Source organism: Oncorhynchus kisutch, linkage group LG15 (genome assembly GCF_002021735.2).
Source record: "Oncorhynchus kisutch isolate 150728-3 linkage group LG15, Okis_V2, whole genome shotgun sequence".
Classification (NCBI taxonomy): Eukaryota; Metazoa; Chordata; class Actinopteri; order Salmoniformes; family Salmonidae; genus Oncorhynchus; species Oncorhynchus kisutch.
In genome coordinates, this window is record NC_034188.2 from 14902579 (window position 1) to 14914366 (window position 11788).

General features: G+C 43.1%; 1 protein-coding gene across 2 annotated transcripts; it reads right to left on the bottom strand.

Moving 5' to 3' along the window:
* Positions 1 to 47: 47 nt before the first annotated feature.
* LOC109879768 (heterogeneous nuclear ribonucleoprotein H) lies at positions 48 to 5300 on the bottom strand. Of its 2 annotated transcripts, none has more exons than XM_020471933.2 (10): positions 5166 to 5300; positions 4319 to 4422; positions 4059 to 4214; positions 3736 to 3879; positions 2915 to 3053; positions 1799 to 1983; positions 1461 to 1573; positions 1243 to 1378; positions 900 to 1076; positions 48 to 762 (listed from the first exon to the last, which is right to left on the bottom strand). In XM_020471933.2, the coding sequence occupies exons 2-10, from the start codon at positions 4401 to 4403 to the stop codon at positions 671 to 673; spliced, it is 1227 nt and encodes a 408-aa protein (XP_020327522.1). In that variant the 5' UTR covers positions 4404 to 4422; positions 5166 to 5300; the 3' UTR covers positions 48 to 670. The 2 variants fall into 2 exon arrangements, with proteins under 2 accessions (XP_020327522.1, XP_031645578.1); XM_031789718.1 differs by having other exon boundaries at positions 658 to 766; positions 5166 to 5296.
* Positions 5301 to 11788: the final 6488 nt, after the last annotated feature.

The following is an 11788-nucleotide window of genomic DNA, read 5'->3' on the forward strand; positions in this document are numbered from 1 at the left end:
TGACTGTCTAAGGAACCACTCACGTCAAACAGGACAAAGACATTTATCGATCTTAAAATTGTATTTACTCTTGTCCACCTTCCAAGCAATCCGAAGAGAAAATTCCACAGGCAGTAGAAAGAAACCTTTTATAAACAGAAAAACTTAAAGGTTTGTTTGCTAAATAAGTATCCATCCGGCATGGAGAATTCCCCTTAACAATCTTCATTAGAAAACAAACTTTGTTCCATGTTAACTTCACTCTATTTTGACATTGTTTCAAACTTCAACAGAAAAGTCCAGAAATGTTTGCACCTACTGGAGGAAAGAGAACATCTAGAAGACTATTTACAGAAGTGTTGGTTCATCCACTCAGGGATGGGGCCAATTGCTTCTCAATTACAAAAATGTGGTTTACTTTCTGAATTGACTAGTTTACCGCAACCCTTCACAGTGAATTACTCTGGGTCACAGTTGGTTATTTGAATCTTCCAGGTAACGATGATGAAACAAGCATTCCGACCACGGTCATAGTTTGCATTGCTGCAGTCATGTCAATAACAATAGTAGAGCAGGTGAAAACAAAAAGTCAAAGGGACCTCAATCATTAATACGATCAGTCTAAAACAAAACATCCAGGTGAGAACTACAATTCCAGTCCTTCCAGCAGAACGCATGCTTGGTTAAAGAACTACATCCCCCATCCTGCCCCCAGGCCATTGGAACTCCTGTCTCCTCGTCCACCGCCGCTATAGTAACTGCTGCTCATACCGCCCTGGTTACCTGACAGGAGAGAGATACACACTATAGGACCGAGGAGTTCAGAAGTCACACACAGTAAAGCCTGATAGTTCAAGGCTGGTCAACAGTGGTGGAGGTGCATGTGAACAGGGGGTGTGTTTTACAGAGCTGATACTCACTATAGTCACTGTAACCTCCCATGCTGCCCTGGCTGCTGTAGCCTCCAGAGTATCCAGAGCTCAGCCCTCCACTGCTATAGGAGGACTGGCTCCCCATACCCCCCTGCATCGGACTGCCGTACGAGCCATTACTGCCCCCTGCTGTAGAGTTGAGGAACAGCTCCACATAGCGGTGCTCTGCAGGACAGACAGATGGTTAGTACATGTATTAGTCATTGAGGTAGGAAGGGGGGGGGATTATGGGGTAGGAGGAAGAATTGTGTGTGGGGGGGGGTACATTTTAAAGTGCCTTTCATAATAGCTGTGGCCAGCTCAAACCAACTTCAAACAAAGACAGACTCACGCATGTTGGCCTTGTCCTTGGACATGGCTGTCACAGCATCCTCGTGTGTAGCAAACTCCACGTCAGCCTCTCCTGTCACTCTGCCGTCTGGCCCGATTTCTACATGCACTCTCACTGGGTTCAGAGGAGAAAAGAACTACGGAGAGAGAGAGGGAGCAGTGTGTTATTCTCACCGTCTCTCACACAGACCATTCTTAGTAGCAGATCCTAGAACTCACATTGTAGATGTCAGTCTCTGTGGCTCTGTAGGGCAGACCCCTCATGTGAACACAGTGACCCGTGGTGCTCTGGAAGGAGGAGCTACTGTCACCATACCGCCCATCAGACCCACCTGAGGTTAGACACACCTTAGTTACGGAGAGACTGGTCTGGGATATTGGGGCATATACAGTCTCTCATCATGATAGAAATGTACATAGAGGGCTAGGAAGAATATGACTGGGAGACCGTTATGATCCATAATCATGACCCTTGACTGATCATCGTTCCCTCTTAATCCATTCAGATGATCAAAAACAAACACTATCTTCTTACACTGGGTAGACATTACACACACCTCCACCATAGCCTCCGCGTCTGGCCCTGTCGTAAGAGCCCCCTCCTCGGCCCCCCATCATGTTGTACCCACGGCCCCCAGACGGTCTGTCATAGGGCCCCGGTCTCTGCATCCCCATAGGTTTCCTCTGGGGTTCGTAGTGGGTCCTCACCTCGGCACGGCTGCTCTTGAAGATCTCAATGTACCTGAGATGCATACAGTACACACACCACCATGAAGACCCCACCACACACAGGAGGGGGTGTAGACTAGAGCTAGCTACTGTACAGCTCCTAAGGCTGAATCAATGTGTGTTCAAATGGAAAGGGTACCAATAAAGTTGGATGTTCAATATTCAGTTGCTGAGCTGACATTTTTCTGTAGTTGCTGGTCATTGAGGGAACTGATAAAGTTGGGTTATTCAGGCCAGGTGCTGCCATGTGCACTACTGTTTCGTAGGTAGGTGAGACTTGATCTAGTGGGTAACAGTATGCTGTGCAGTATAAAGCCTTGACAGTACAACAGGCACTTTTCTTATGGTCACCTGCAGGTACCCGATACAGTTAACACTGAGGTTACAGTACAATCTGTGTCCCTGTTGTGGTCATTGTCCTGTTGTTATCCATGGAGACACATTCTCATTACCTGTGAATGACAGTGGGCGGGGTCCTTGTCCTCATGTTGAATGGCCCTCAGTGAGTTAGAACACCTGGGAGAATCGTATCTGTCTATTCATTGGCTACCTGTACTGATGTTTAGTGCCCAGGAACCAATCAGAATCAGGGTAAAATGGATATGCCAAATTAAACTGCAATTTTTACTCTGCACTCTGTGACGAGCCTGAGAGCTTACAAGTCACCCCGGCACTAAACTCAGAGTATGATCTATCTCCCAATGGTTTTAAGAACAAGAGAATGTGCTTAATTTTCCCAACGACTGCTGTGAGTGAATGAGTGTTAGTGTGTTTTGATCTAATATTGTAACTATGTGTCTTTACAGTCAATATCTGACTACGTGTTGTCTTAAATGAACAGATAACTTTTTACTGTTCTGTTGAGTGTCAGTCAGTTATACCTGTGTTTATAAGTTGTACACCATAAGAACAGCAACTTTATCCAGCCAACCAACCATCCCCACCTGTGCCCTATTCTTTCCTTGTGTTTCTTTAGAGCCTTTTCAGCTATATCCTGTGAAGCAAACTGCACGAAGGCCTCCCCCGTACTCCTCCCCTGGAAGTCCAGCGGCAATGTTATCCCATTTGGCACGATTTCCAACCCTTCAACCCAAGGACAGATAACCCCAGTGGGGGACACAGTAAATCACATGCCCAGTTACAGAAAGGTAGCTGTCTCTGTTGTTGCTTTATTTATTTTGTATGATAGATTTTTTTTAAATAAATTTAAAAAAAAAAAGAGAATGAAAACTTTACATTATGTAATGTACACACCTGGTGAGTGTTTTTAACCAATGAGTTAATGACCATTCATGGTACTTAATTTTACTGCAACATAAAGGGGGATGAGAGGAAAGAGTGAGCAAAAGAGAAAAGGAGAGAGAAGAGGATACAGAAGAGACTGTAGGTGTGAAGGAATGAAAAGGAGTGGCTCTGGCGGTACTTGCGTTACCTTTAGTACCCACCCATTCTATAATTGTCCCAATGGGATGAATTAAAGGACCACTGTCAATGAGAGTGACAGAGACTAGCATGTCAGGCCTGATTTAAAAAATTATTCTGTCCAAAGATTTTACCAAAGTATTGGTTGGGACCAAAGCAGTGATAGAGAAAATTAGGTGATGGGGGAAATCCTGGACAAACTATAGCTTATATAATGTAAGTCGCACTGGTTTAGACTGTCTGCTAAATGTAGATGATCCTGGATCATTGATGAGGGCTGAGGACGGTCACCTACTCCTACAGGCTGTTATGGGGCTGTTCTTGTGAACCAAGCTACTAGTACCTGAGAGGAACTGGACTATCTCCTCCTTGCTGCAGCCGAAGGGGAGGCCTCGGAGCCTGACCAGGCCGTCTCCAGTCGTCTCTGGGCTACTTGAACCAGAATGTTTCATCACCCAGTCCATCTCCACATTGTTGGATTTGAACACTGAGAAAACAAGTCAAGTCAACACATACAGTCACTACTGATAGTGCTACACAATGTAAACAGCTGAGAAATGTAGCCCAAAATGAAGTCCCAAGGCACATATTATGCTTCTTCTGCAAACATTGAAACTTCAAGATTTGCAGTGACACAAAAACGCACACACAGAGAGACGCACACACCTTCCACATATCTGTGGCCCATGGTTTCTCTGTCCTTCTTCACAGCGATCTTCAGGTCATCCTCGTTCTCCAGCTCAACGAAGGCCTCTCCGCTGGGTCTGCCCTCACGTGTAGAGGTAAAATGGATGCTGGTGCCATTGTTGGCGATTTTACAATCTATATACCAAGAAGAGTTTAGAGGGACTCACAGTTCTCTCAGCTGTGAGAGGCTATAAAATGTGTAGTATAAAGCTACACCGGTGTTATCGTAAAGGTGTTACCTGAGAAGAACCTCTGTATTTCATCCACAGAGCAGGACCATGGTAGACCTCTCACACGCACCACGTAACCCTCTCCATCAGACATGGTTGGTATTCTCTTAAACCTGAGGAGAGTAAAGAAACATATCAGTATGTTTGTAATGGGGCTCCTGAGTGGCACAGTCTAAGGCACTGCCTCGCAGTGAGAGAGGTGTCACTACAGTCCCTGGTTCGAATCCGGGCTGTATCACATCCGGCCGTGATTGGGAGTCCCATAGGACGGCATACAATTGTATACGGCATACACTTGTTCTTAACTGACTTGCCTAGTTTTTTTTTTTTTTAAATACGTAAATTAACTAGCTACCTTTACTCAGCTAGCCTACGTTTCTTGGCTAATAATATTTAACTACGTAACTAGTTAGCTAGCTGGCCATCTACATTGTATTTTACTTTTAGGTAAGTGAATGCAGTTAACTAGCTAATCGTGTCTTGTAACGTTAGACTTTTTAATTTGCTGCAAATGCTAGCTGGTAGCTATCTAACAATGTTAGCACATTGTGAATTTAGCTAGCGCATTGTTGCTAGTAGCTTACGTTAAATACATTTTGCTAGCTACAGTAGCTAAATTCATTACCATGAAACACATGATTGCACCTAACAAAATAGCTAGATGAATTAATTTGGCTAACGTTATTAGATCATAATTTGATCCTCAGACAGTCATACACAAATGGCAGGCCTGGCGTTAGCTACCTGGCTTGCTACCAGTAGCTTGATCAAATTGGATGGCATAAACCGCAAGCAAGGACTCACAAGGTAAATGTAATATCACAAATCATATTCGTTGAAAAATAGACATAGCTACCTGTTAATTTGGATACAGTGGCAATATTATCACAACCAGGATTGTTAGTATAGCTAGCTGTGCATCGGTATCAGGTCGGTCTTTTTCTGCTAGTTAGCGCCAATCTCGCTAACTAGGTCCACGCCCTAAAAGCATGACGTAGCCTGTCTGGGCCCTATATCTGTGGATCCATTTTTTTTAAATATATATATATTTTTTTTTTACTGAGGACACGGAAGTGAAAACTGAACTGTATTAGTGCTGTAGACTACATGACACCTTGCTAGCTTCTTGGAAAGCTAGTTCTTGCTTTCAGATTCAACATTTACATTGCTTTCCTTTTGCTCTTGAGAAAAAATGCACTCACATTACTCGAAGGTACATTCCTAATCTAGAATTTAGAAATGTACATTTGAACTTTAAAGGCCCAGTACAGTCAAAAACATGTTTTCCTGTGTTTTCTGTTATATTGTACAACAGCTGATGAAACTAACACTGGAAAAGTTTTTAAAACATTTATCAGTGTTTTTATTTCCTGATAGTTGGCTGGTTAAATACAATCTACAAAGTACCTAATTAGCAGGTTTGCATGGGCGGGAGTTCTGGCTTTCCATGGTGACATCACCATGCAGTAAAATAGTTAATAGACCAATAACAAAGAGAGTTCCAAACCTCTCTGCTAATGGGCGGATTCGATTATGCTGAGCAGCAGGGAACCGGTCTATGGTCCGTGATGTGAATGGGAAAAAGCTGTGAGGGAGGAGCGTCCTTCTCAAATTGAACATTAATCTGTATCTGCTCATTCATTTTGTCAACAAGGCAGCATGGTGCATCGTCCAGAAACATACATCTATTTTCTACAAAACACATGTTTTAATTTTCTAACTACACTGAACAAAAATTGGTGCTGAGGAGTATTTCTGTCTGTAATAAAGACCTTTTTGGGGGGGGCCTGGCTGCCAAGTGGTTGGGCCTATTTTTGTGTTCAGTATAGTTTTAATTGGGAAGGCAGATAAAGGGTTTTTATTTAAAGAAATCACTTTTGCATGTGTACTCACAGAATCCTACTCATTACACTTTGTGCTTAATTAGGTCACTTTTGTTTTGTGGTCTTTGAACATGCACTTGGTTCATGCCTGGGAGGCAGACCAGTTTCAAAATGAACGCAATCAACTTTCACCCGGTGCAAAACACGCCTACCTGGGCCAGATTAATCGAACCGCCTCATGAACAGCTAGTTTTCACTTTCCCTTTCCCCACTCAGACTTCTCCCAGACAGTCCTTAGAAAATTCTTGCTTGAGGTGTAGTTTTAGCTAAAAAAATATCATTGTCCATTTAAATAGAAATCTATTACACTAAGGTACTTAATTGTTACGCAGAAATTATTTGATATTGTTTTCGTTTTTTTACGGCTGCATTGGGCCTTCAACTAAATTACTTGAGTTGAATTTGTTTTCCTCTGTGAATCTGTGAACTTGGAAGGCGGAGATTTAAGGCATGTTCTAGGATAGCTTGTTTTCATGGCCAGGCACACTTCACAGATGATCAGATCAAATGTGACCTTGAACAAGGCACTTAACCCCATTGCTCCAGGGTTGCTGTTGATAATGGCTGACCCTGGCCAAGGCCCCACTCACCATGGGTGTCTCAGGGGGAGTAAAAAACAAATTTCCAATTCACACGAGGGATATAGGACAAATATAAGCACTTACCAAATTATTGTTAAATTATACACTAATACACATTATCTCTTACCTCCTCTATTACCAGATGGGTAACCTCTGCAACCCAGAAAGAAATATTGCATAAATACTACATCTGTTTTAGACAGATTATCAAATGGGGAAGGGTTAGGCTGGGTTAAGGCAAATCTATCCTGATCTAGGATCAGTTTACTTTATCTAAATCCTTACCATGCCCAGTGTTAAGGAGGGAACCTACCCCACATGGTTGCCATGTCCACGGTTCTCCTGAAATTGGGCTACTTTGAAAACTATGTCGAGGGTGAAAATGTATTGGTCATGGGTTGCAGGTTTTTGGCTACTTTCCACTGCAGCCAACATTGAATTTCTATAAATAAATATTTTTAAAAAGATCTCACTGTGACCTGCTGCTGCTAACCATTGGTGTAAAGTACTTAAGTAAAAATACTTGAAAGTACTACTTAAGTCGTTTTTTGGGGTTTCTGTACTTTACTTTACTATTTATATTTTTGACAACTTTTACTTTAACTTCACTACATTCCTATAGAAAATAATGTACTTTTTACTCCATACATTTTCCCTGACACACAAAAGTACTTGTTACATTTAGCAGGACAGCTTAGCAGGACAGAAAATTGTCCAATTCACACACTTATCAAGAGAACATCCCTGGTCATCCCTACGACCTCTGATCTGGGGGACTCACTAAACACAAATGCTTCGTTTGTAAATGATGTCTGAGTGTTGGAGTGTAAATGATAAAAACAAGAAAATTGTTCTGTCTGGTTTGCTAAATGTAAGGAATTTGAAATGATTCATAGTTTTACTTTTGATACTTAAGTATATTTAAAACCAAATACTTTTAGAATTTTACTCAAGTAGTACTTTACTGGGTGACTTTCAATTTTACTTGTCATTTTCTATAAAGGTATCTTTCCTTTTACTCAAGTATGACAATTGGGTACTTTTTCCACCACTGCTGCTAACTATCACCCGCGACTTCGTCCTCAGAGCATGCGCAGACCAGCTGGCTGGAGTCTTTACGGACATATTCAATCTCTCCCTATACCAATCTGCTATCCCCACTTGCTTCAAGATGTCCACCATTGTTCTTGTAACCAAGAATGCAAAGGTAACTGAACTAAATGACTATCGCCCCGTAGCACTCACTTCTGTCATTATGAAGTGCTTTGAGAGACTACTTAAGGATCATATCACCTCTACCCTCCAAACTCATCATCAAGCTCAGGGCCCTGAATCCCGTCCTGTGCAACTGTGTCTTGGACTCCCTGACGGGCCGCCCCCAGGTGGTGAAGGTAGGAAACAACACCTCCACTTTGCTGATCCTCAACACAGGGGCCCCACAAGGGTGTGTGCTCAGCCCCATGAGTGTGTGGCCATGTACGCCTCCAACTCAATCATCAAGTTTGCAGATGACACAACAGCAGTTGGCCTGATTGCCAAGAATGATGAGACAGCCTATAGGGAGGAGGTGAGGGCCCTGGTGGGGTGGTGCCAGGAAAATAACCTCTCCCTCAATGTCAACAAAACAAAGGAGCTGATCGTGGACTTCAGGAAACAGCAGAGGGAGAACGCCCCTATCCACATTGACGGGACCGCAGTGGAGAAGGTGAAAAGGTTCAAGTTCTTTGGTGTACACATCACTGACAATATGAAATGGTCCACCCACACAGCAGGTGTGATGAAGAAGGCGCATCAGTGCCTCTTCAACCTCAGGAGGCTGAAGAAATTCGACTTGGCCCCCCAAGACCCTCACAAACCTTTACAGATGCACAATTGAGATCATCCTGTCAGGCTGTATCACAACCTGGTACGGCAACTGCACCGCCCGCAACCGCAAGGCTCTCCAGAGGGCGGTGCGGTCTGCCAAACGCATCACCGGGGGCACATTGCCTGCCCTGTAGGATACCCACAGCACGCGATGTCACAGGAAGGCCAAAAAGATCATCAAGGACATCAACCACACGAGCCACGGCCTCTTAACCCTGCTATCATCCAGATGTCGAGGTCAGTACAAGTGCATCAAAGCTGGGGCCGAGAGAATGAAAAACAGCTTCGATCTCAAGGCCATCAGACTGTTAAATAGCCATCACTAGCCGGCTACCACCCGGCTACTCAAACCTGCACCTTAGAGGCTGCTGCACTATATACATAGACATGAAATCACTAGCCACTTTAATAATGGAACACTTGTCACTTTAGTAATGTTGACATGCTGCTTTACTCATTTCATATGTACATTGGAGAGAACACGTATTTGATACACTGCCGATTTTGCAGGTTTTCCTACTTACAAAGCATGTTAGGTCTGTAATTTTGATCATAGGTACACTTCAACTGTGAGAGACGGAATCTAAAACAAAAATCCAGAAAATCACATTGTATGATTTTTAAGTAATTAATCTGCATTTTATTGCATAAAATAGTGCCCCCTAGCTTCAAGGTAGGAGAGGAGGCGTTGACATTTACTCTCTTTGCTTTGGTTCCGTCCGACCCCTTTTCCCCAAAATTACCGTGTGACGGAATAAATTCCCTGTAAATGGTACTCATCTCTGCCTTTGTCATCCTTACTCGCACCTACAATCCCATACCTCTTTCACTCCACGGGAGTTGCGTTGTAGCAGGGTGTTGTGTCTCCTAGAGATGAACGTACTTTGGTGGAAAAAGTGCAAACCAATCCCAGAACAACAGCAAAGGACCTTGTGAAGATGCTGGAGGAAACAGGTACAAAAGTATTTATAACAGGTACAAAAGTATTTATATCCACAGTAAAATTAGTCCTCTATTGACATAACTTGAAAGGCCGCTCAGCAAGGAAGAAGCCACCATAAAAAAGCCAGACTACGGTTTGCAACTGCACATGGGGACAAAGATAATACATTTTGGAGAAATATCCTCTGGTCAGATAAAACAAAAATTCAACTGTTTGGCCACAATGACTGTTGTTATGTTTGGAGGGGGAGGCTTGCAAGCCGAAGAACACCATCCCAACCGTGAAGCACGGGGATGGCAGCATCATGTTGTGGGTGTGCTTTGCTGCAGGAGAGACTGGTCCTCCCTTTAAGAGAGTGCTCCTAATCTCAGCTCGTTACCTGTATAAAAGACACCTGGGAGCCAGAAATCTTTCTGATTGAGAGGGGGTCAAATACTTATTTCCCTCATTAAAATGCAAATCAATTTATAACATTTTTGACATGCGTTTTTCTGGATTGTTTTGTTGTTATTCTGTCTCTCACTGTTAAAATAAACCTACCATTAAAATTATAGACTGATAATTTCTTTGTCAGTGGGCAAATGTACAAAATCAGCAGGGGATCAAATACTTTTTTCCCTCACTGTACGTATTTGGCTAAGGTGTATGTAAACTTCCGACTTCAACTGTAGGAAGGCCCAAAAAATGGTCAAAGACTCCAGTAACCCATGTCCTAGACTGTTACCGCACGGCAAGCGGTACCGGAGCGCTAAGTCTAGGACCAAAAGGCTACTTGATTTTTATTTTTTTATTTCACCTTTATTTAACCAGGTAGGCTAGTTGAGAACAAGTTCTCATTTACAACTGTAACCTGGCCAAGATAAAGCATAGGAGTGTGAACAGACTACAACACAGAGTTAGACATGGAGTAAACAATAAACAAGTCAATAACACAGAACATAACATAGAAAAAAAGAAAAAAAAAGTCTATATACATTGTGTGCAAAAGGCATGAGGAGGTAGGCGAATAATTACAATTTTGCAGATTAACACTGGAGTGATAAATGATCAGATGGTCATGTGCAGGTAGAGATACTGTTACGGTTATCTTCCGGTGAAAGAGAGGCGGACCAAAACGCAGCGTGGTTATCTTTATACATCTTTAATAAAGATAAAAAATTAACAATATACTTATACAAAAAACAAGAAACGTGAAAAACCGAAACAGCCCTATCTGGTGCAACAAACACAGAGACAGGAACAATCTCCCACGAAATACCCAAAGAATATGGCTGCCTAAATATGGTTCCCAATCAGAGACAACGATAAACACCTGCCTCTGATTGAGAACCACTCTAAGCAACCATAAACTTTCCTAGACAACTCTACTAAACACAACCCCATAATTCTAATAAACCCCTAGACAAGACAAGACACATAAATCACCCATGTCACACCCAGGCCTGACCAAAATAATAAAGAAAACACAAAATACTAAGGCCAGGGCGTGACAGATACTGGTGTGCAAAAGAACAGAAAAGTAAATAAATAAAAACAGTATGGGGATGAGGTAGGTCAATTGGGTGGGCTATTTACCGATGGACTATGTACAGCTGCAGCGATCGGTTAGCTGCTCAGATAGCATATGTTTGAAGTTGGTGATTTTTGCAATTCGTTCCAGTCACAGGCAGCAGAGAACTGGAAGGAAAGGCGGCCAAAGAGGTGTTTGCTTTAGGGATGATCAGTGAGATACACCTGCTGGAGCGGGTGCTATGGGTGGGTGTTGCCATCATGACCAGTGAACTGAGATAAGGCGGAGCTTTCCTAGCATGGACTTGTAGATGACCTGGAGCCAGTGGGTCTGGCAACGAATATGTAGCGAGGCCCAGCCGACTAGAGCATACAGGTCGCAGTGGTGGGTGGTATAAGGTGCTTTAGTAACAAAACGGACGGCACTGTGATGAACTGCATCCAGTTTGCTGAGTAGAGTATTGGAAGCTATTTTGTAGATGACATCGCCGAAGTTGAGGATCGGTAGGATAGTCAGTTTTACTAGGGTAAGTTTGGCGGCGTGAGTGAAGGAGGCTTTGTTGCGGAATAGAAAGCCGACTCTAGATTTGATTTTAGATTGGAGTCTGGAAGGAGAGTTTACAGTCTAGCCAGACACCTAGGTACTTATAGATGTCCACATATTCTAGGTCGGAACCATCCAGGGTGGTGATGCTAG

Bases quoted from the DNA above. Each gene is read 5' to 3' on its own strand.
- LOC109879768 (XM_020471933.2), bottom strand. From the start codon at position 4,403: ATGTCTGATGGAGAGGGTTACGTGGTGCGTGTGAGAGGTCTACCATGG. The intron at 1,574-1,798 runs GTGTGTGTAATG...GTCTAACCTCAG, and splicing joins ACGCGGAGGCTATGGTGGAG to GTGGGTCTGATGGGCGGTAT. The intron at 1,077-1,242 runs GTGAGTCTGTCT...TCTGTCCTGCAG, and splicing joins CAAGGACAAGGCCAACATGC to AGCACCGCTATGTGGAGCTG.